Here is a 24,284-nt window from a genome sequence, read left to right as displayed (position 1 = left end):
CACAAACAAGCTGCCTTATTGGTATTTCACCTTCTGCAGCTAGCAGGTTTATTGCTCTCAAATGATGATATGCTACAATTGAACATTCTCATTAAATGTACCAGGATTGCTCTTCGTTTTAATCCATTTCAGTAATACCGTATTCTAATAATGAAAGCTTACATGGGGGGCTTCAGCAATTAGAGCCTATTTGCAAATCCACTGGAGCTATTGCTACTGACTTCTCTGGTTGTGGTGCAGGTCCTGGATCCCTGTTCTTTCTGCCTGGTCCCAGTGTTTGTGATCCCACTGAACAGGGTCCCACTGCACTGAAGGGCTGCAGTAAAGGCAGGGAGCACACACAATGTTAGCCTGTCACAAATCACTGCTTTCTGAATCATTCTGAGGCTAGCTCTGAATGTTAAATTTAGAGACAGTATTCTTCTGGCACCATTTAGAAAAATATATTTTCTGCAGTTGACAGCATTTATTGGTATTTCACTGTAATTATGTATTTGAGGATTTTGGCTACCAAGCTGTATTTTTCTTGTGCTTGCTTTTTAAATGTCAGTAGTCTTCCATGAAAAATAATTCTTCTTAATTAAATTATTTCAGTTATTCCAAGTTACTATTGTAGTAGACACAGAACTAAAATGTAGTGACCCTTTTCCCAAATACATTTTGCCCAAGGACATTTTGGCTTCTATGTTTTTGTTGTTTGCTAATATATGACAAAAACATGGTATCTGACTGTGCCTAAAAAGCTGCGTTAATTTTCTGATGTTTCCATTGGGATAAGCAAATTTTTTTTTTTTTTGTCTTTGGGCCAAAAGAAGCTTGGAATCTAGTGCAGTTCTATTCTTTATGGCTAATTTAATTACTTTCAGGTTTTCTAGGTTGATGCTACACTCACTAGGAACCAGATTTCTAAAAAGACAGTATTTCTAGTAATCTACCAAAATAACTGGCTGCATCTCAAAGTCAATGTTTAGATTGTTGTTTGCTGCTAATGTTTTGAAGACCAACTCATTGTCAGCATAGTTATATTTGGGAAAATACGTCTTAGTTACGTGTTCTGAGCTTCTGAAACTACACTGGTGTCTCCTGAAATAGTGTTACTGTAGTACATCGGAAGAAGCCTGTACCAAGCAGGTCATAACTTCAGCAGCACTCTCTGCTGTGCCACCTCACTGAAGCACTTGTTGGGGATGATACACAAGTTTGTATGTTGGTAACTGCTGTGCTCAGTTGTTTCTTCTCACTTTCTCCCTTGTAGGGTGGCTGTAAGGTTTTTGTGAATGAACACCATTCTCTAGCTTTGGTGATTTATAGCAAAATGCTTCTACAATACAACCAAACAAGGTTCACAGAGAGGTGTTTGGGCAGGTTGTAATTTTATTTTTTTATTCAATTCTCAGGACTTCTCTTCCCTGCTTAAATTACTAAAAAGCTGCTCTCTGCTCATTATACATAAGAGACTACCTGAAGTCACTCCCCCCCACAAAGACCTCAATTTCCTCTTATATTCCTTTTTATGGCATTTTCTGTGTTCTGCTCAGTCCATTTGGGAAATCCCAATTTGGGAGTATTAGGTCACTGCCTGTAGACACTACCTGGTGTGTTAATTGTCTCCTTGCTCTTGCTGACTGAGCTCTGGCTGTGTTTTGGGGTTTTTTTAGGGTACAGACTTAGGGTATTTACTGGTCTTAGCTTCTGTGTATCTATGTGCCATTCTATGTAGTGCAGATGCCTCTAAATGAAACCCAGGGACTTCAGTTAGGGTAAGGAAGGGCGTGTTCTGGGCTGTGATCTGAGTTGAGGAAGAGCAGTTGTTTCCACAGCTCATGAATGCCCTGCTGTAGCAGGGGACTGATGAGAAGAGACAGGCCCACATGGCCCACTCTGTCTGCTAAGGAATGAAAGATAAATTCTGAAATTTGTCTCATCTGTCCTAGGGGGAAGTGTCATTCTCATCTGGGATCTCATGGTCAGTCTGTCCTTGAGCATGGCAGCAAAATATATTAGGTAGAGGGCTTCAAAAAAAGGAGGATTATGTAAATGATTTAAATGATCTTTTTGCTCTTTTTAGTGCTGTGACCTGCCTCTAGTAAGTTCCTTCTACAGGGAAACTCATCTACTCCCTCAAAACCATTCCCTTGAAGATCCCTGTGAGGGATCCCACTGAAGCTTTGAACTGTGATGTTCAGATGCAAGGCACTGCTTTAATTCCCAAGTGCAGTGTTCCATGCGTTTGCTAGGCTGTGCAGGGGCTGTGGAGAGGGTGCTTGTGTAGGGGAAAGTCCAGGGATTCCAAAGTCACAAGCAATCCTCTGTACCCATACAGAGAACAGTCACTTGGTGTGTACATCTAAACTGTCCTGGTGCAAAGCAGAATAGCTGTGTGTTCCAGGTAGGAAGCTGAATCACTGTCATGGGTGTGTTTAGGGGAGGAATAAATTAGGGCTGTTTCAAAATTAAAAGCAGCAATTTACTGGATTGCCATTCATTAATAACACACACAGCCAATAATTAGGTCTCACTTGCTATCAATATTTTCTCATATTCAGGACAGTTAACTCCTAAAAATCTTACCCTTATTAGCTGTGAAGATCTAGTACCTCAAAACTGCTGTCGTGTTCAGCATAGTTTATGTATAAATCTGTCTGTAAATATATGCATATAAAAAAGATTTATGATGTCCATTTGTATATAGCTAGGTAATTCCGTAAATACTTCTATGTATGTGTATACATGCTCAGCTGTGGGCTTGTGGGTCTGCCAGCAGTCTGGCAGCCTTGCAAGCTGCAAAACGCCTCTGCGCAGCACAGTTGCAGCTTGCATAGGTCTGAGTTAACAAAGCAGATACTGATTACAGCTTGCTTTTATTAGGAAACTTTTTACATGCAACACACCTCTGCCTGGACTACTTCATGTTGTATTATGCTGTCATTATGCAGAAACTTTAGCTTGAAATACTAAATTCCATTAGGATAATTTATAGATCCTTATGCTCTAAATAGTCAAGGAGGGGAGTGGCCACAATGGAGGATTCTGAGACTGTGCCTCTCATATATAATGGCCCAGGATTGAGACTGTCAGAGGAATATGAGCTGTTTCTGGTGTTGTAAGTTCCAAAAATAGTTAATCCCTTTTTCTGCATGTAACCTATAAACTTGTTGCCAAATAAGGTGACTGAATGTGAATGCTGATATATGGGGTATATCAAATGCATATAGTCACAGAGCTCTTCTACTTCTCTCATACTCATGTACAGGTATATGTATATATATATGTAAATATCTCTTGGAAAGCCATTGGATACAGTGCTATAATAAAAAGCTACCAATTTAACATTGTGTCACAGAAATACAGGCTTGAATTAAAAGTCTGTACCATTGTGAAGTCAGCTTCAGAAGCAGCTTGATCTTCCTATTAGGAAGGATTGCATTATGTGGATTTGTAACAGTCACAAGGGATTGGAGTTTCCAAACCTGTTTGTGTTACTCAGCTCAACCCTCTGCAGTGAATGCACAATACTCTTCTTTGCAGTAATTCCATTATGGATTCAATGTGTTTTGGAATACCTGTAATGAAGCTGTCTCCATCAGTCACTGGAACAGTCTGTTCCGTTCTGAACTGCGTGTTGGGTGCTGTGACTCAGGCTGCTGCCAGCAGATCCCTTGTATTTCACATGGTGTGCTTTAACCAGCACAGTTGCTTTAGCTTAGATGGGTTTTATTTATTTTTTAATTCTTTATATACCATTCTGGATTGAAGTGGCATTAAGAACAGACATAATACTTAGCAGTGCAATTGGCTTACTGGAATAGGCAATGTTCTTACAATGATCTGAAATTCTTAGATACCTTTCTAGAAGAAATTTACAAATGGTTAGCTTTTAATCACGAGAAGTGCAAACCATTATTTGATCTCAGAGTGAGATTACATAAAGAAGTACTGAATGTAGGCCGTGTGGCTATTAACTAGATTTCTTATTTTCTCTAGTATTACCTTGCATTTAAGAGGTGGCTGTGTTTTTAATCTTTACAATCGTACTTTGCTTATGCTTCACTTCCACTGAATTCTTGCAACTGGAAAACTGCTTAAATTCTCTGGAAGCAACCTATATATACCCATCACACTGACTTTCATGCTAGGTGGTCAGGTTATTGGAGGAATAATAAAACACTTGAGGTATACACCTCCTGCCTCAAGTCTCTTCTTGTGCTGCCACCAGCTGTGCCTTGGCATAGGTCTAGGTTGCACACACCTCTTTTAACTTGCCTGCCTGCACATCTGCTTTATTTCAGTGCTCTGCTATCGTGCTAGTTTCATATGAAATTCATCCAGTAGCTTTTTAGGCCTTACTTGGCCATACTTCTGTCTTCAGGTGGGTTTTTAGAAGTTCTCATGGGGCTCTTTCCTCCTCTTAGAGTCCTAATTCGGGACTAGTAGTTTTTGCTGATTTTATTGTCTTCAGAAGGAAAACCATTTTTTCACTCCAACTTGCCCAAATTTTTTTTTCTTAATGATATTTTTTTTTTAGTGACTTTTGTTTGGGCACAGAAGATGTCTGCAGGTGGCTGAATGCCCAAGAGAGTCCTCTCCTGTGTTGAAAGGCCTCTGGAATTGAGTTAACCCAAAGCTGTGGCAGTGTTGCAGTGTGTGTAGCTGTGCTCTGAAGCTGTGCCACAGAGAGCTTCAGTCACTTGCTGTGCTCTCACTTCCATTTCAAAGCTGCCTTTGAAGGAGTACTTCTTCAGTCTGTTCTAGTGGGAGCTCTCCAGCCTTTTCCCAGTCTGCTGGCGCCATTGGGTAAGTTGTTCACAGTGTTTGTATCTGCAGATAAACACTGAAGGGAAACTTCGGTTATTTACCACAAGTTCTTTTTCTGGAGAAATTGTGGGTTTGCTAGTTTCTTCCCTTTTTCCTGTGAGTGAAAAACCATAAACATTTTGAATTTAAAAAAAAAAAAAGTCTTTTTTTTCTGGTCAGTTCTCAGAGGTCATGACTTGTCATGTCTGTTCAGGTGTATTTGTTTTGTTAAGACATTCTTTAGGTGAGTGTTGGACATGTGGACAGTTTAGCTTTGGAGGCTGTTGCTTTTTCACTATCAAGCTGCTTTGATGGCTACTGACGGGGTGTTAATCACTTAACACCACTTAATTAAAAGGTACAAGCACAGTGACTCCTGCTCTCACCTGTTGTTAGTGGCCTTCTGCAAAGCTGAGAATTTGTTTTCCTGATCATTTTATTTTTAAAAATAACAAGCACAGAGTTGCTAATTGTAATAAAGGGGTTAGTGAGGTTTAATTTTCTGTATGAAGAGCTCGGCCCTGACAGCTGTTAAACTCCAGACCAGGTTCATTAGTTGGTTTTGACTGAAGATGACAGAATCAAGCAAAAATATTAGAAGACTAAGAAAACATGACCTACAGGGACAGATGAATAGTGTTATTTAAAAAACCAGAGGATTTAGGGAACACTTGATGAATTTTGAAATAAATAAGGTTAATTTCAAGAATGTATTTTTGGTAGTGTGAAATCTTTAATTCCTTTAGGGACTTTGGACATTACGATTATGAATATATTGGTATTTTCCAAACGTCCTCCTTTCTGCACCTTCCCCATCAGGGAAAGCAGAATTACAGGTGCTCATATTGAAATTTGCTCTTAATATTTGTTGCAGGAGAAACAAAACAGTACAAAAATAAAATGTACAAATAAAACAAACAAAAAAAATCCCCACAAAGAAATCCCCACAAAAATTTAGTACTTCTCAGTTGTCTAACACTTGATGTTTTTAATTTTACTTGTTTAATTTTGCTTTTGAAAGACTGAAAAAATGAATCATTTCCTTCTGTTTTCAGTTGCATCTGCTTCTCCGCTATATTTAGGCTGCTTAGAAAAATAAAGCCAAGTACAGGAAATATGCATGTTATTGGTGTAATTCAAGTCTAAATTAATGCAGTATTTCAGAGGGTTTCCTGACTATTTGAGGTCTACGAAGTATTTTGGATGTCAGTTACCCATGGGAAGGAACTCATATGTGCACCGAAATGCTCTTTTATTAAGTCATTGGTTGGGAGCTCAAAACTAATATAAATCCCAGAAGTCCTGGATTTGAGGGAGTTATCCTATGATTTAAAGGGGAAATGACCAGGAAATAAGACCTGTTTGATAGCCCAAGTGTATTTCTTGCTTCATTAGCAGATTGGTGTGTACATATTTTAGAATTACAGTTAGTCTTGTGTTTTAATTGCCTGTGTAAAAGTGCTGTTGCTGCAGAGCCCCCATCTGAAATGCTGCCAGAGGAAGGCCCTGGGGTGGTGTTTGTGTACCCAGTGCAGCTGTGGTTTGTCCCACTACAGCAGGGCACACGAGTGAGTTAGTTCTTCCCAGCAGTGACGGATTCATTCGGACACACAAACGCACCGTGGGCAGGAGCGTGGCCTCAGGAGGAGCTGGGCAAAGACCGTTAATAAGCATATGGAACGTGGCTGGAGTGCAGGGGGCAGGGCAGTGGGAAATGGCCTGGCCTGGCCTGGGGAACAGGGGCTGCAGGACGGTGGCAGCCACGGAAGATGCTGCTGCTGAGCAGGGAGTGCTTCCCAATACTGCAGGTGACTGTGTCCCGTGTGCTGAGAAGGGAGGAGGGGCTGGGAGGTTTGGGAAGCATCCCATCAGTTTTGACTATACCACTGGAAATCCTGAACTCTGGAAACTTTTTATGTTCTCCTTTGCAGCATTTTTGCGACAAGATACGAGGATACAAAGATTTGAGTGTTTAATTTTATTTAAACATATGAAATGGCTATTCAAAGTTGCTCCACTTGGAATTATTTTGATAGTCTAGGGGCCAAAATCTTTAACAGGAAAAAAATTATGAAGTGGTGTATCCTAAAATGGTGAAAAGTTCTCACTCAGTGGTCATTTGATTTTTTTCTTTTCAAAAAGCACTAAATAAATAGGCACTTATTCTCCTTAATTATTTTATTTGGTTGCAAATGAAAAATGTACCATGTCTTTTTTCTGTACTGTGTGAGAAATCTTTCCACTGACCTTTTCAGAAGGTGAGACAATTCCAGTGATAATCTGAAGAGGGAAGCACTGATATTAAATACCCTGTTTTTCAAATTAAGTGGCTTGTTGGCTCAAAGACAGTGAAGTTACTGTAACTTGAGAATGAATTTTAAGTGTCTCCAAGGGTTATGTGTTTCCTCATTAAAGTTAGGGGATAAACCATTATTGGGGCACCTTTCCTACTACTTAAAGTATAAGTCACCAGGTTTTCTAATTCAGAAATCCAGTTGTCTTTAGCTGAAGCTTTGCCTACAAATTTATTAGATACTTCAAAATTTGCCTGAGATACTGCACACTTAAGGTATTAGTAGTCTTGTTTTCATGTGTTACGAATTTGTGAATTGCACAGTGTGGAATTTGGAATGAAGGGTGTAACACATTGCCTGAGAAAGAGCTTTATTACCAAAGATTTGTTATTCGTATTGAATATTACACAAGTTGAGTTTTATCCTTTTGCTTTTCTGTTTCTTCTGTGTGCTCAGACTCCACGTGACAGGAAGTAAGTTGTTGCAAATGAGTTTGGTCTGGGCTTGTTTGAGGTCCTTCTGTGTGTGGTGGATTTTCCATCTGCATTCCCTCCATATTCTGTGCTGGGTTTCCTTTGCTTCAAATTGATGTGAAGGGTCAGGGGAGAGCAGTGTGACCAGGTCACTCTGCAGAATAAGGCCCTGGAGCATCAGAAGAATATGCCCTGGCCATTCTGGGTAAAGCACAGGTCAGTATCAAACTGACTCAAAATGGACAGTTTGATTCAATCAAACAAGGTAAACTGCCCTGGTAAGTTCAGGTTACAATTGTGGGACTTCTTCAGTTGAAGAATAAGCATTGATCTTCTGGTAGTTACGTCTCCATTCAGACTGAAAGCAGATTTTGAAATAGTGGAAGTCTGTTCAGCAGTAGTTCCAACTTTGGGCCAGGTTATTCATCCTGATTCTTTGCATAAAATTGCTATTGAAATTGCCAACAAATTTTGACAACTGCTTCCCCAGCTCCCCTTTTAAAACTCCCTTCTTCTTTGTAGTACTGTATAACTCCCACAGCTTATGTGCTCACCATGGAAATTTTTATAACTGTGATAAAAATTACAAATGTATTCTCACTTAAAAGTAATTGCACTATTACTGTAGTGCTTTCTATAAAATAAAGTTTTTAGCAATATGAGGTGTTTTGCCAAAAAGGAAAAATGCTACCTGTTCTATCCTTTTTATGCTCACTGAATTTTGTTTTTTTTTTTTTTTTTTTTTTTTTTAAATAGTGATTCCAGAGTTTATTAGTCAAGTAAATATTGCATTGGAGAGCTTAAGCAAGAACACAGTGCATCTGTTTGATGACAACCAGTTTGTGGACATTTCCAAGAAGGTGTACGATACGATTCACAACATCAGGTGCTCCGTCATGATGATTCGAGTAAGTTTGTAATTTGTTCTTTTCATACTCATTTCTGGGATGGGTCAGGGCATCAGGCTATTTTCAGGAGCATTCAGAACTCTGTGTGTGATAAATGTCCCTAAGCTCATATCCAGGTTGAACTAACCTGGGAAATTTGGATTACAGTGAAACATGTGTGATTGTAACTCCATAAGTGTAGCATTGCACTGAGTACCACATCAGAATATTGCGTAAAAATGTCTTTACTTCTAACGTAGTTATGTTTGGTTGGTAAAGATGTTAATTCACTTTAATTATTATTAACTTGCAGCTACAAACACAAATCTTCTTGTAGTTCTTCAACTTTAACCTGTGGAATATAGGAATTGAGAGTATTTCCAGGTGATTCTGATAATCCCATATTAAGTTCTTTCAGCCTCACACATAGAATACTTAGCAACCTGATTTCATTTAGTCTTACACAATTACCATCACTGCACTTACCCTCATGTTTTTCTTGAAGTTCAGGAAACTGAATCAAACAGCTTATTTTTGAAATTCAAACCAGAATTTTCAGATGCAGACTTTTCCCCAGATATCTTCATAAATCCCACTTCAAGGGGTAAACAACTGAGCTCAATATCTGTATGTTCAGCAGTTTTGTTTTAAAGTGATATTAAACATTGATAACAATATAGATTTTTCAGACGGCGTTTGTCTTCTGCATTGACTTTCCAGCTGAGAATGGTAAGAAACAGATTCCTTCTCTTGTAAATACAAACCCATTACAGCCCAGCCTGACCAACAGGTCATGGGAGGTGGGTCTGCCCCTTTACTCTGCTTTGGTGAGACCCCACCTGCAGAGCTGCCTCCAGCTCTAGGGTCCTAGCACAGGAAGGACAGGGAGCTGTTGGAGTGGGTCCAGAGGAGGCACAGAAATGATCAGAGGGGGTGGAGCACCTCTCCCGTGAGGAAAGGCTGAGAGAGCTGGGGCTGTTCAGGCTGGAGAAGTCTCTGTGGGGGCCTTACTGCAGCCCTTGGGTACTTACAGGGGGCTTATAAATGAGAACAGACTTTTCAGTAGGGCCTGTTGTGATAGGACAAGGGGTGATGGTTTTAAACTGAAAGAGGAGAGATTTAGCTAGATAAAAGGAAGAAATATATTACAAGGTGAGTGGGGAAAGACTGGCATAGGTTGCCCAGAGAGGTGGTAGAGGCCCCATCCCTGGAAGCATTCAAGGCCAGGCTGCAGGGGGCTCTGAGCAACCTGATCTCATTGCAGAGGGGTTGGACTAGGTGGCCTTTAAAGGTCCCTTCCAACCAAAACCATTCGAATGTGAAAAATATTAGTCCTAACATACTGTAGTATGTAAGTTAAAGTAGGAATTAAAATGTGGAAAATGATTTAAATGTGTCATCCTCATTGCAGTTGTCAATTAGGAAATTGTTTGTGTACTGAAGAGAGACCCTGAAACATCCAACATGTTGCCCATAGCAGTAGGAGTTTGTGAGCTTGGACGTAGGTCCAAACCAAACAAACCAGATTGAGGGTGATCCTCTGTTAGGTCTTCTGATCAGTTCCTGTATCAGTGAACGAAGGCTAGGAGTTTTCATTAGGACATCTCTTTTTTTTCTAGATAAGCTTCATTTAATGTGCCTCTGTTGCCCTTAGTGACTATGGGGCTCTTGGGTTTTTTAAGATTACAAAGTTGCTTCTGTTTCTCAGTGAGATCTGAGTCTTCTGTATGTCCAGTCCTCATAGGCTTGAATTCCATGATTGTGACTGAGCATTTCTCTTTGGAGTTCTTCATTTTTGGGAAATGGGGAAATGCACTGAGGAGTGTAACAAAGCTTCAGTCAGTTTCTATGAAGAGCCAGACACAGCTCTGCAGGAAGCTGTATTTACTTAGAGTTGTCTGTGGTGGGTGTATGTATGTGGACAGTCACTCAGAGAAGGGTGTTATGATCCCCTCTACTTCCTTCTGAAGCATGACAGGAAAATCCTCAGATGTGAAGAGACTGTGATAGGCCCAAGGCCCAGGAAGTGGCCAGTGTGCAGTACATGTACTGTGCACCCATAAAACCGTGGATCACTGCACAACACCTAAGTGGACAGTAGGAATAGAATGGTTTCTTCCACTGCTGCTTTGCAAGTTCTGATGAAAGCTCAGGAGATTTCAAAAAAATTGTTAGAAAGGACATGTGAGCTTTCTACTTAAGGAATACCATAACTGAGCCACAGCCATGGGAGGGTTTTTTTGAGGTTTGGTGAAAAGTTAGCTACTCCAGCAACCCTTAGAGATACTGACTGCCAGCACAGAGATTCATTTTCTGAGTCAGGATGTATTTGCAATCCTAGTTAAATACATTCCAGACAGTGCCAGTTTCCTGGAAGAAGCTTTAGTAAATCTGATTGTTACTCAGATGTACACTGTTAGCACAGCAGCCAAGGTGAGGAAATGAAATGTTCTGTGGCCAACGTGCTGATAGTGCCAGAGAGCAGCACCTCACTGATTACAGGGGATTGATTGCAAGGCTGAATCAGGAATTGTTGGTCAAAAAATAATGGAGAAATGTAAATGAACAAGGCCAGTCATTCACAGGGAGCAAGTTTTCAACATGGCAACAAAAGCAGAAATTCTCCAGATCAATTTCTCAGGAAGCATTTCAAACATGTAATTACACAGAGAGAATGGTTTTAAAAATAGAGTTCCTAACTATAAAATGCTGCCCAATACTATTGTTAATGCAAATTATCAGCTATGCTTTTCAATGTCCAGGCTTAACCAAAGATACATTAACCATTCATTGCAGTCCTGCAGGTATAATGTAACACTTGAGAGCAGCTACTTAGTGGCAGGTGTGTTATACTGCTGAGCTGTAATAGAAATCCCTCTGGAGCATCAGATGCTCCTCACCTTAAGATGCTTTTCATTGTTCACTTGCAAGGACTGCTTAATCCAGTGGTAGCTGTCAATTTGAAATAACCAGGTAGTTGATCCAGGGCGTATCCACATTTCTCAGTCATTTTTTTACTCTAAGCATCTAATTTTTTAATATTTTAGAGATTTTATGAGCTTGATCTTGCACAGGAACATTTGTACATTCTTTGGATAACATTTTAATTAGGATATTGATGTTACAGAAATAGATTAGATTCGGTAATACAATTAAAGACAATTCTGCCATGAGAAATATGTAGAAAAGTCAAAGGAAACAGGTTGACAGTTTTTGAGACAATACGTATTATATGCTGCAGAATGTTAAGATTAATGGTAGAGCTTTTTTTAATAAAAGCTCCTGAATGAAGGTGTTTTTAGTTGAAGAATATGAGACAGCTGGATTGAAGTCACAGCTAGCAATATCCCATTAGGGTATAAACAGTGGAAAGGAACAACTTTAAATGATAATAAGTACCAGTAGCTGAAGCACTAATAGTCATCCTAACAGTCATAGCAAGAGCAGTGGAAACAAAGTCACCAAGTCAGTGTTTCACAGAATTCTTTGTTCTTTTTGGAGGGTAAAAAAGTGAGCAGCTGTTCAGGTTTTTCAGAGACAAAGAAGAGGGCAAAAGGTTCAGATACTCGATGCAAAGTGTTTTTTCTATTCTTATATTCATGGAAGCAGTGAGTGAGGAACCCACTCACTTTTTTTTTTTTTTTCAATTTTGTGAGAAATGGAGAATGTGTATTGAAATTGCTGTTCTTAACACTTTAAAACATCTCTTAAGAATCCTTTCTACTGAATGTGTATTCTGTGTGCTGTTTCTTTCAGGATTCTGGCATGGAGACCATAGGTTCCCTCAAGAGTTTATGCTGTTAAGCTTTTTGAGTTTGTTTTGCATGTTGTTCCTTGATTTTCCTGCACCATGATGTACAGGATATCCATCCCCCAACACCCCTAAAAACTGAAGTAAAGCATTTGGGGTTTTTTTCTGTCTTGCCTAGATACCTTTATTTCAATTAGATCCTCACTGCATCTCCAATCAATTCCTAATATTCCTGTTTCTTTAGTTACTAGTTTTTTACTGCATGTCTTAATTTCCTTTGGAAAGTCAAACTCAGTTTAGCTACACGTTTAGGTGTCTATAGCATAAATGCTTTTTCATATGTTTTGGCTTTCTCAGAATACCCTTGGGATGGGTTCCCTTTTTCACTTCTTTTCTTGGTTGCAAATTTGGCACGGTTTTTTGTTCTGTTTTAAAGAAATGTGAAGAATTCATCCTTAACAGATCTTGTGAGTTCTTCAGTACACTTGATTTCTCTCAGTAAGAGACATCGCAGCAGAATTCATTATCTTACACCCAGCAGAGTTACAGGAATTTTTAGAACATGGACCTCTAGGACAGGAAGGTAGCAAGTGGTGAAAACCTTTCAGCCAGTTAATGAGTGTCTAGTTTAAATTCTACCTTGGCTTTTACTAATGACAGAATTATTCTCCACATTCAGGATACATGTGTTTTTACTTCTGTAGTCCAAGTGAGTTAGTAGCAGATGCAGGCAATAACAGGCATGAATTGAACCTCTGTTTAAAAGCTAGAGAAAACAAAGCAAAGCAGGGGAATGTGGGGCAGACATTTACTCAAAGTCTTGTTTCTCCAAGAGGGCCCTGAGACCTCATGGAACAGACAGACAAGGAACAGTTCATACCGCCTTGTTAAACTTCATTGTTGTTGGTCTGAAATTTAGGAGTGATGCTAATCCATTGCAAATACATATTGAGAAGTCTGATAAAAACCTTTTTCTTCATCTTTTTCTATCCTACACCAACTACACAAGAGGCAGAACCTTTGCAGCAGTAGTTAGCCACTTGGTCCTACACCTCTCAGCACTTTCTGGTTGTTTCTGACCTAAGTAGGTCAGGACCTTTCCTTGTCAGCTTCCATCCTGTCATGCAGAGATTGATACGTCTGGATGCAGTGTGATTGCAAAAGAATGTATTCATTTGATGCCTTTAAAAAGGAGTGCAGAAGAAATACCTGTTGTCTGTTAAGGATAGTGGGACACCTGTTCCTTTTTCAGGTTTTTATCCTGAGTCACATAAAGGTGTTAGTGGGGAAAGTTTGTTTGTGCTGTAGAACCCAAGTAAGAGGTGAGTTAGAACTGTTTAAGTGCCACGATCAACTGTGCATACCTGCAAGTAAAAGCTTCTCACAGCTGCTTGTCCCTGCCATATTACTTGGCTTTTAACATCTTAAGTCAGGATCACCAACCCTGAAGTACCATTATGGGAAAACGTAAAGCACTATCCCACATAGGTTACATTTCATATCTTAATTCACCTACATACGTATTTTCTAAATATGTGTATGTACTTTACAGTATAGCTGGGAAGCCTTGTCATAATATACAAATACTTGTTATAATTTACATCAGTATTAGCATCATGGAGTCAGTCATGATTATTATGACTCTACCTTGCAGACATCTTATCAAAATGGTCTGTACTGAACGGTTTTTGGACACAGTCCACATACATTTCAATTTAACATGCTGACATTTTAAAAAATGTTAATCTCCATTTAGTACCAGGGGAGTTTGTCTTCCTGAATAAAGAAATCCAATCCCTCTTTTCTGGCAAACAGCTATACATATCAGTTTGCTTCTATTTCATGTTTATGTACCATGTAATGAACTCTCAAAGGTCTCAGTTTCATTAGTTTAGTGCCTTTAATATCTTCAACAAATCAGGTGACTGTTTTGGTTCTCTGTGTGGTAGTGTTGCTGACTTTATTGCTTTACAGAGCAAAAAGCTATTCAGCAACGTATCTGTAAAGAAAACCCACCTCTTGTTTTCTTTGAGAGTTGCATCCCTTTGTCTTAACACATGGGCAGGATGTTACTCTAAGAAACAGAGTTTGGAGTTGCCGTAATTGCCATAACAAGCACCTGTTTTTAAGAGCTGAGATGCTTCCACAAGGGGGGAAAAAAAAATTGTTAGTAGAAATGCAGATAATTTATTGATTTTAAAAACAGATGGTGTATTCACATCTCAGGTAGAGGAGAGGGCAACAGAAGAGGGAAAAAGCACGTTCTTACCCTTCCCATCTCAGACACAGGAGTGGAAGTCAGAGGACAGAGAAAATATTATTTCACTCAAGGACAGGTGGCCCCCTTCTTCAGATCCCCTTTGCTTAAACACTGGATTAGAGTCCATCCACAGGGTAGTTGGGAAATGGTGGATTTTTTTTTTTTAACAAAAGACAAGAGAAATTACCTGCTTTTATGCTTCTGCATTTCTGCACTTTGAGATTAACAGGTTTTAACTTCTTGGTTCCTTGTACATCCTTCTGACTGCTGCCCCTGTTCCCATGCTCCAGGCATTTGCTCAGGCTTTACAGGTAGATTTGTGACTTTGATTCTGTGTTCTTTTTCACATACAAAATGAACAGTGACTAGAAAAGTAAGTGCCCCCTTTATCCTCCTGTGTGCAATTCCAAAATGGTCCTTTCACGTCCATGTGCTCCATTATTTCTGTACAGAAATCATCTGGTAGTAGAGGAATGTCAAAAGCAGTTGCCCCCCCTTCTGAGGAACAATGTGTAGAACTCCTGTGTTGTTTACGTATCTGCTGGAGGAGCAGGCTCTCTCTTATTGCAGCTCTAATAAGCTTGTGAGAAAGCATTTTATGTTAGGCCAGTCTTGTGTACAGGTCTGGTGGGGAAGATTTTTTCCTCTCCAAAGCTGCAGCTCACGTTCACCACCCTGGTGACTCTACAGACAAGTAAATGGGTCTTTAGAATAGTACCATGAACTCAGCACTTGGGTGTTCAAACCTATACTTTCTGTATGTTAACATGTATTATTTCCCTCCCCCCCCCACCCCCCATTGGTTTAAATTCTATTAATACTATTCAGTTGTTTTTCATTTTTATCAAAATGCTATGGTTAATGGAGACTTCTTTTTAAGGCAGAAATACTGCAATATCTCTTGAACCCCATCTTTTCACTATCACATATGTCACTTGTCTCACACTCTGGTCAGTGAGGGGAAGGAGGAGAGAAGTGTGCACAGAGGCTCACAGAAGGAAAGGACCTCAGGAGATCAGCTGGTCCAACCTGCTGTTGAAAGAGTGTTACCCAGGGCCCTGTCAAGACATGTCTGATGTCAGTGTTTGTTGCTTAATTTTATGTATTAAGGTTAAAACAGGAATGGGGAATTGATAGGTCAAACAAAGCAATAGTGTGTTCTAAACTTACAAAAGGAAGCTGCTTGCTACACTGCATACAGCTACTAGTCTGTAATACTTGCACTATTGTCTGCTGTGTTTATGCCTCATTGTTTACGTTCAGCACAGGAATGTATGACCCATCTTTTCCAGTTAAAAATGGAATTTTCTTTAGCCTGCCTTAGGTTTCCAGTTTATGAAGTGTCAGCTAATGGAAAGGATGTTGTGTTGTGTTTTGTTTAAAAAAGGAAAACTTTTATGGGTACATGCAGACAGAAGTAATAACCGATTTCAGAAATATCGATAGAGAGACAGCAGTGGTGGTGTCAGCTGCATGCTGTGTCCATTGCAAGATCCATGTGCAGTTATCCATCCTGGAAAATCTGCGCTGTCTTCTGCCCAAAGTACACAGCCTTAGGCATCGTGCAAGGCTGTGAGTTAAGAGCTCCTCAGCAGCAGATTGCTACATGGCTTTCCATAGAAATCTCCTAGTGCTGGGATTATTGGGTCACATGCAGGAGTCAATATGCTTTGACAGAAATGGATGACATAAACAATTTTGACTTAGATACTACTTTAAATGTCAGTTCTTCCTAGTGTAGGGATTAAATTACTTTGCAAGTGTCACATATGATTATGCTTTTAATTGTTCACAAAATTACCCCCCTCTTTCAGGAAGACAGAACTTCGCAGAATTATTTGATATCTGTGGTTTAGTGGCTCATTGGAAACTTAAGCACATAACAGTATTTTTTCTGGAACACTAAAATCTTTGCTGAGGGTTTTTTTTTTTCTTAGAGCAAGAAAAAGTGATGTGTATTCCTTCCTTTCCATTTGGTGCTTACTGTCTAATATAAATTATATTCCCAGAGAAATTGAGTGAATATTACTGTTAAAAGGGAAGGACTGAATTACTGGAACCAAAACTGGGAAGCACAGTAAAAGTGTTACAAATCATAGATACTCCATTAAAATATGCATCCTGCCACATGGCTCAGTGGAGTATGAACAAGGCAAGCCTGGGAATGGAGACTGCAGGCTCTCAGCAGTGCTAAGAGCTCAGGCTGTAGTTCTGATGCTGCAATCAGCCCTGTCTCCCTGTTAGTGCTGGTGCAGTTCTGCCTCAGAGATCTTCATTGCTCAGGCTAGATCCAGCCGTATTTCCCTTTACCACTGATCACAGTCATCTGTAAGGTCCATGGCTTAGCTGAAATTTCCCAGTTGCCATTGTCACTGTGGAATCGTTTATCTGGTAGGATAGATTTTTTTAGTATGGTGCAGAAAAGCTACAAGGTACATCACAAATGCGTTCAGAATGTCACTGGACTTCAAAAACTTAGTAATTGTATGTGTTAGATTGTGATCTCAGTTCTGTTGGCACAGGAGTAGGGTAGCAGTGCTGGTGTGTGTGTCATTCTGTGCTTTGGCGTTGGTGTAACAGTGTCAGATCTGGTCCTCTTGTCATGCATGTCCTTGCTGATAAAGTAGTGTGACAGTGGAAAAGGTTTGGGATTAATTGCTTCTTTATTGCTTCCCTGAGTTCTTTTGGTTTCTGTTTTTAGAATTCCTTAGTATTCCGTGGGTATATTTGAGTTTGGGTTCTGCTTTTAATGACAGCTTCCTGCCTTTGGTTTGGGGTTTTTTTTTAATTAACATTGCTTGCCAACTTGAATCACACCAGGTTCTTTCCTTGAAAGTGTGCTTAGGGTTGGAATGCAGTTGATGAAGGGACGTGGACATAAGGAGACAGTGGTAACAGGGAACTGACTCACAAAAAAAGAAACCTTGGAAAAAAATTATTTGGAGAATTAAAAAAAAAAAAAAAAAATTCTCCACTGAGCCTGACAAGTGGAAGATGGTATTTGTGAGTCCTGTTTACCTGAAAAGATTCTGTAGAGGTTGACAAAACTGATGCTGCCTAATTTCCTGAGAAAGCCTGGGTCTTACAGCCTGTTCTTAAAATAGAGACAAAGAAGTCCATTATATTATCAACAAAATCAGTGTATATGAGTAGTGAAGAGAACTGTGGTGCAGGGGAGTGCTGTGCACCCTGTAGCGCATGGATTGGGTTGAAATTGCTGTTTTGCTGCATTCCTCCAGTGTAGCGCAAACAGCAACAGTGTCTCCAAGGTAATGGCTATTCCAGGTACTTCAGTTATAAGAAAATTGGAGCAGTAATATTAATTTAAAATTAGTTTGTTACTCCAAGTGCCTTGTGATGCTGGTCTTCATGAAGTAGTCTGCATAAAATTATAGAAAATAGAGGAAAACCTAATTATTTAGCAAGTTGGACAGAATTCTTTAGGAAAGTAGAAGCCTTACTTTTTCCTGAACATGGTTGAGCATGAAATAGCACATGAGAAATGATCATATGGGCTTGCGTGATTAGCCTTTGAAATCTCCTGGAGTCTGTGAAAGTGTTAAATTCAGCCACAGAAGGAGTCGTAACTTCCATGTTAGGATACAGCAGAGCATATCCACGTGAGGGATAAAGAGCTGCTGGAAAGTATCCGGAGTGAGGCTGTGGCAGCGTGGGGATGCTACAGCTGCGTGTCCCTGAGAACAGCTTTGTCACTTGATGCCTGCCTCAGCCAGCCCCTGCACCCAGAGCAGCTGAGGGCCCCATCCCAGCAATCTCATCCCTTACTGCAGGCTTCTGGGGTTCCTCTGTTGGGGTCATGGCCAGCACACGAGGGGGGTATTCTCATTAGTGCACAGACACTGAAGCTCACTGCCTGACTGTGTAGTCTTGCAGTGCAGGCATGGGCTTGGCCACAGTAACTGGTGTCAGAGCCAGCTGGGGGGCTGGCATCCATTGTTCTACCACCTATGTATTTTGTATTAATCACACCTCTGCCTGCCTTTTGCCTTCTTTATGATCAGTGTGTGGTTTGTGCATGGAGGAAATCGGATTGGCAGATGTCAGCTGTATGTTTGTTGCTGGTGTGTTCTCAGAGTGGGAATTGGAGCCTTCTGCCCTAGTGGGAAACCAGTCTGGCATCCCTGCTGAGCAGGGCATGCCTTGGCTGGCCCCATAGGGAGGCTCTATTGAATACACTCTGGAATGCGTGTGGGTTTGGGAAAGCTGGATTCCAAATGCATAAAGAAACAAGCATGAGACTTAATTAACATTCAGCAAATAAAAAACAGACATGAATAATTATTTGCTGTTTTAGTGAGGGAGTGCTAAGCACAGCAAACAAAGGTAAAGGCAACGCACCTGGTTATGAGCTTGAGGTGATACGAGGTCACACCAGTGCCCTGGACCCGTGGGAGTGTGGAGCTCAGTCTGGCTGCTCAAGTGGGCAACAAATAAAGCATCGTCACCTTGGGAAGTGTGGAACCAGAAGCAGAACTTACCCAGATTTTAAGCACAGCAACATCAGTGGAAATTGTGAATTAATTTACCAATGCTGGGGTTTGCAGTTAATCACTTACTGCTGAAATGGATCCAGTCCCCAAGAGAGATGAAGCCTAAAATTGTGTCTGCTTAACTTAGACTTTTCTTTCCGCTTGGTGGTTCCATTCCATTAATACAGCCTTAAAGCTTGTATCTTCCAGCTTCCTCAGTCTCAGACTGGGTGCTTGATTTGTTTGTGCAGTTTATAGGGAACTCACAAGTCAGAAAGCAGGTGACTCACCCTGGTTGTCTTTCAACTGCAGAAAGGGAGTTATTTTTTCCTGAATAAAAAGATCATCCTATCTGATAGTGTTGCTGTTGTATTGTTGGTTTTGTTTCCATGTTTGGGTTATTAAATGGCATATTAAATTGCCTCATGCCGTTTGTAGAACATACTGAATTTATAACTCGCAGGACTGTGTTCTCCATGTAAAATTCTCACATTTCTCACCTAGCAGAGTAAAACTGAGATGAAATTTTAGGTTGTGTTTAGTTCATCAGTAAAAAGCTTCTTTTTTTCCTGATATTTCTCTTCCAGAAAGCTCAGTAGCAAGTATTACCTGCAGCCTGGCTCTTTAGAGATGGAATGGTTCAGTCTTAATCAGCCTGTGGGATTGCCAGATAGCTCGGGGCTTTGGCAGGCAGCTTCTGCCTGGCAGAGTTCGGGTGTAGGCTGTGATACATCTCCACTCCTTTTTGTTTATTCTTGGGTATGTTGATGAGCTCTGAGATTTATCTACTGCCTGGGGAAGAAAAAAGGTTGAGCAGTATTAATTGCCAAAAAATACCATCCTCCACAAAGAGAAGGTAAGAGGGAAGAGGAACAATTGAAATTCCTGTCAGGGACCATTCAGCAGCCCACACGAATAGCTCACCACAAAGATGTAGCATAGTATTCTTTGAGGACTCGTGGTGCTGCATCACAGGCATAGCTATGCATTGTCCTGCCTCACACAGTGGTGTTTCTTTGTATCCTCTTCATTTCTTTTCCTTCCCCTTCTTTTTAAATTTCTTCTCTGTTTTCTCTTACCTTACAGTTAGTCTTGCATTGTTCATATGCAGATTTTCTTCTCGTGCCTCATACTAAGGTAGTGTAAGGACTGTCTTTTGTAAAGCCTGAAAACTGGCATCCCCACAGGGAGTCAGTCTCTTTGGAAAAGGGTAACTAATACATAAATTCTGATTTTCAGCTGACCTAAGATAAATACAGCAATCAAATGTGAAGTCTAATGATACCGAACTGTCTCCTGTGCAAGTCAGGATTAACTTCAGTAATTCCCAGCATTCATTTGTCTGATCTGTTCTTAGAGACATCCACAGCTGGCAACTGGAGGGTGCCTCCAAGCAGTCATTCCTTTTAGAGAGTTCTTCCTTAAATCCACTCCACACATCTCCTTATGGCATCTTAAAGCACTTCATGTCCATCAAGGATGGATGATCTTCTCCTTGTTTCCTGTATACTTAAAGTTTGGGTTTGTTTTGCTTTTTCATGTCATGCTGATGCTTGTTGCGATCCTGCTCTCCAGCTGTGCCCTTCCTTTGGGAAGTGCAGTGCCCAGCACTCGATGTAGTACTTGCAGTGGAGGCTCAGCTCTCAGTTGAAGGGAAGGCTTATTTCATAAGGCTTGCTGTCTGTGCCTACTGATACTTAAAACAGTCTGGTTGCCTTTATTTTCAGGAATGTGATGCTGCTGTGTCCTCTTTAGCCTGTGCTCCCCTGTAATTCTTAGTGCTTTTCTAGCAAGTATTTATCATGTGTGTTTTTCATAAAAAAAAAAAAGTCCCTGTATTCCGTTCTGTTGTAGTAAAAAGACTTTTTAAAATATACTGACATGGGATAAAAATATTTCTATCAGTGCCAGTTACTGATTAAACTTAGGCTGCTTATGGTTAATTTGTGTTTAGATTCATTAGTTCTTGCTGTTCACTTACTGTTCAAGTCAGATAATACCAGAGATGTCTGAAAGACCAATTTCAGCCCATGCAACCAAGCAAGATTTTACTGAGTTACAATTGGTTGCAGTTACTCAGCTTCATAGGGACCTTTGTTAAAAATAAGAGAAGTGGGATTTTACGTCCCAAAATGAGCAGTGAGAACCTCCAAAATTTCGTGGTCATTTAAGCAAGTGCACTCTGATATGTTACAGCTACGATAACCAAAGCATTAGAAAATGTGACCTATGAGAAAAACACCAAGTGTGTTAGTCCTAATTGGCCCAAGGAACAGAAAACCAGAGGGGAGAGAAAGGAAGGATGGCATAGCTGTTTTCATTGATGTAAAATGTTTTTGCACAAGACTGGAGAAAATCTGTGTTATGTATTCATAATGGATACAAAGAGAATAAGCTCTGCTACAAGGGGAAGATTCGATTTGGACATTGTAGGAACCCAGAGTGCCGAGAATATTTCTCTGCCTGTTTTTAAGGGTTTTTACCCCCCTGGACAACACTGTTTTAGCTTCAAACCTTGGAAAAAATTACCAACGATCAGACAAGAACTAGAAAATAGAGTGGTGTGAATTAGGTGATAGACTACTATGTAAGATTGTCACGGGGTGAAAAATTTAGAGGTTTTGGGCTTCTCTTTGTAGTAAATAGATAAGAATAAAAAATATCAAAATGGAGGATTGTTGTTGTTCTCTAAACCTTCTTCTACTACTCCATGTTCTGCAGTAAAAGTAGTTTGGGATAACTGGATAGAGAATTCCACAGTTCCTGCCCGTGTTACTGAATAATTGGTAGGAAAGTGAAAATAATATACGTTTTTAGTAACTATTGGTTAAATTATCTTTAAAAGGCCGTGTAAATCTTGATAATTAGACGTCTCTCCTGCTTTCTGTGTTCTATGCTGTACCTGGGTCACACTGGTGGCTCTGTTCCTCTGATAAGACTTAATAAACAGCTATCCGGCAGCATTGAAACTCCAGGAAAAGTCTCGGTTTATCTTTGAAACTCCTTGCAAGGACTTCTAGAAAATTCTCTCCCATCAGGAGGGATTTGATTTATGGCATGGTTCAGTGTCAGGACATGAAGAAAACCAAGTTTCATACAAAGATTTTGTTCCATTTTCATAGATGTTAAGGCTCTCATGTTTGTCTTTGTGCCAGTTTTATCTCTGTCTGTTAGCAGATGACAGAGTTGAGTCTCTCCCATTTCACTGGGCAGCAGAGGCTGTCAAAGCTGCATGTTGTGAAAAAATGTGTAAAGGGAAAGTACTGATCTGAATAACTTCCTCATTTGATGTCTTAGAGGGGAATATTTTATATTGCCTTTCACAGAACTTGGTCGTGAAACCTTCCTCGATGGAACAATGCATTCCACATACAAGAATTTTAGCATAAAAATCATTTAATTTGTTCAGAAGCTAGACCTGAACTAGTGTTCTTCGAGGGGCAGGGGTGTGTGTATGTTTAATTCCACTTTGCTTGGAGAGCCTACTTGGTAATGAAGGCTCTTAGCCTCCCAAAGCAGAATGAAATTAGTGATTTGTGACAGGAAGGCTGATTTGCACAGTGCGAGGGCCTTAATGGGTTCCTTAGTTCCACGTCAGCTGGCACTGATCATTCACTTGAACATTATTGGTTACTGAATGACTGAGGGTGGGTGGATGCATGTTCGGGGCGTCTGAAACCTGATAATTAAAAGCAGGAGCAAAAGTGATGGATAGAGGAGTCATGGCTAGGGTGGTTTTATTTCCGTTGGCTGAGTGTCTGGGAGGAATAGCTGCTAAAACAGAGATTTGCACTTAACAATTGTTAAGTCCTGGGTGGGAACGTGTGGGAAGGATGACAGCAGTGGTACCTGTACTTTGAGAAGCAGGCTGTGCATTACAGTGTGCATTTTTCAGTGAGGCATGAGTTTGTGATGGACAGGCTTATTCTGTATCTTTTTTAAAGATGATCTGTTTTACTTGCAGCTCAGATAGTACAGAGGGTCGGTTGAGACTGAAGAGGCTTGAGCAGATGTTGAGGTTGTAGTTAGTAATTTCATCTACTCCAGTTTGAGAAATGCACTTACCACTGGCAACCTTTTGCTAAGGGATATATTAATCCATCCAAGAGCACTTTTTTAGTGTAATCATTTAGCATAATTCATGTAACAGAAACAGATTGATTTGGCATGTTAGAGAGAAATCTTTGCTGAGGGGGCTACCATTGCTCAGACCTTATTCATCTGACAAACCTACATATCTTGTGGAATTCTGAATTGTCTCTTGTTTCTTGTCCTTTCTGAGCCCTGACGTGTTTTTAACACAGTCAAACTGAGATAATTACTGCACCTTTTTTACCTTTAATATATTGATGTATTCCAAAACCAGTTTCTTTTCTGCATTTCATCTGCCTTGAAACAATGGTTTTGTTTTGCCTTTGAGATATACTCTCCTCCACAAAAAATGCAGGCTTCTAAGAGAGGAAGGGGAGATTCTGTAGGAAGTCAGGCTCTACTAGGTGGTTTTCAAGTATAACTTCAACTCTCTGGTTCTCAGAAGTGGATTTATCTAGCCACACCTCACTCCAACTCAGGATGCTGTGTGTGTGTTGCTGCCAAGGAGCATTGTTGGCTCCTGCCTGGTGTTGTGTGTGCCAAGAGCCCAAGGTCCTTCTCAGCTGGCCTGCTCCGAAGTCAGGCAGCACCAGCTTGTTTTGTTTGTAGCTCTGCCTTCCTAGGTGCTGGTGTTTGCATTTTCCCTTGCAGAGTTTTAGGAGATTCCTGTCAGCCCATTCCTCCAGAGTACATGAGTCCCTCTGGATGGCCCTATCCCTGAGCCCACTGGCAGTTCTCCTGCCTGGTGTGGTGTGAAAACTCCCTGAGTGTGCAGTCCAGCAGCTGCCACGGCCCTTGGCAGGGGTGTCTGGCAGCACTGGCCTTCAGATGGACACCTGTGGTGCTCCTCTTGTTCCCAGGTCGGGGACAGCCTGGGAAGCACTGTCCTCTGAGCCTGACAGCCAAAGGCTAAAGGCTCAGCTTAGTTACAGGACTTGAGAGATGGCATGAAGAGCCTAAGTCCATGACACTCCCAGGGACTGATAGGAGGGTGAGCAGCCTGTACTTGGCCAGTTTGTTCCTCTGTCCTTTATTAAAAATGGGAACCATTATGAATTTTTGCAGAGGTAACATGCACAGCACCTTTCTGGTTGCCTTTGGAGTTAGCGAGGCCAACAGTAAAGATGTTGTAGTTTACCTTTAATACATACAGATGAGAGAGAGTAAACACAGTCTAATCTCTTCTCATTTTCAAATGTTGAGGTGATGTTTAGAAATGAAGTCTTCTATTTCAAACACAGCT

General features: G+C 40.5%; 1 protein-coding gene across 5 annotated transcripts in view; it reads left to right on the top strand.

Annotated features, from left to right (window-relative positions):
- The window catches only part of CTNNA3 (catenin alpha 3), a 438,358-nt gene that overhangs the window by 338,181 nt on the left and 75,893 nt on the right, over positions 1-24,284 (top strand). For 4 of the 5 annotated variants that reach the window (XM_032115986.1, XM_032115987.1, XM_032115985.1 and 1 more), the window contains one exon: positions 8,318-8,469. In XM_032115986.1, the coding sequence (XP_031971877.1) occupies positions 8,318-8,469 (152 nt within the window). Of the gene's footprint in view, positions 1-4,525; positions 4,795-8,317; positions 8,470-24,284 lie in introns of those variants that run through there. The other variant, XR_004241502.1, reaches the window with a different exon arrangement.

This window comes from Corvus moneduloides, chromosome 8 (assembly GCF_009650955.1).
Source record: "Corvus moneduloides isolate bCorMon1 chromosome 8, bCorMon1.pri, whole genome shotgun sequence".
Lineage (NCBI taxonomy): Eukaryota > Metazoa > Chordata > Aves > Passeriformes > Corvidae > Corvus > Corvus moneduloides.
This window is presented reverse-complemented; position numbering and strand designations above follow the sequence as displayed.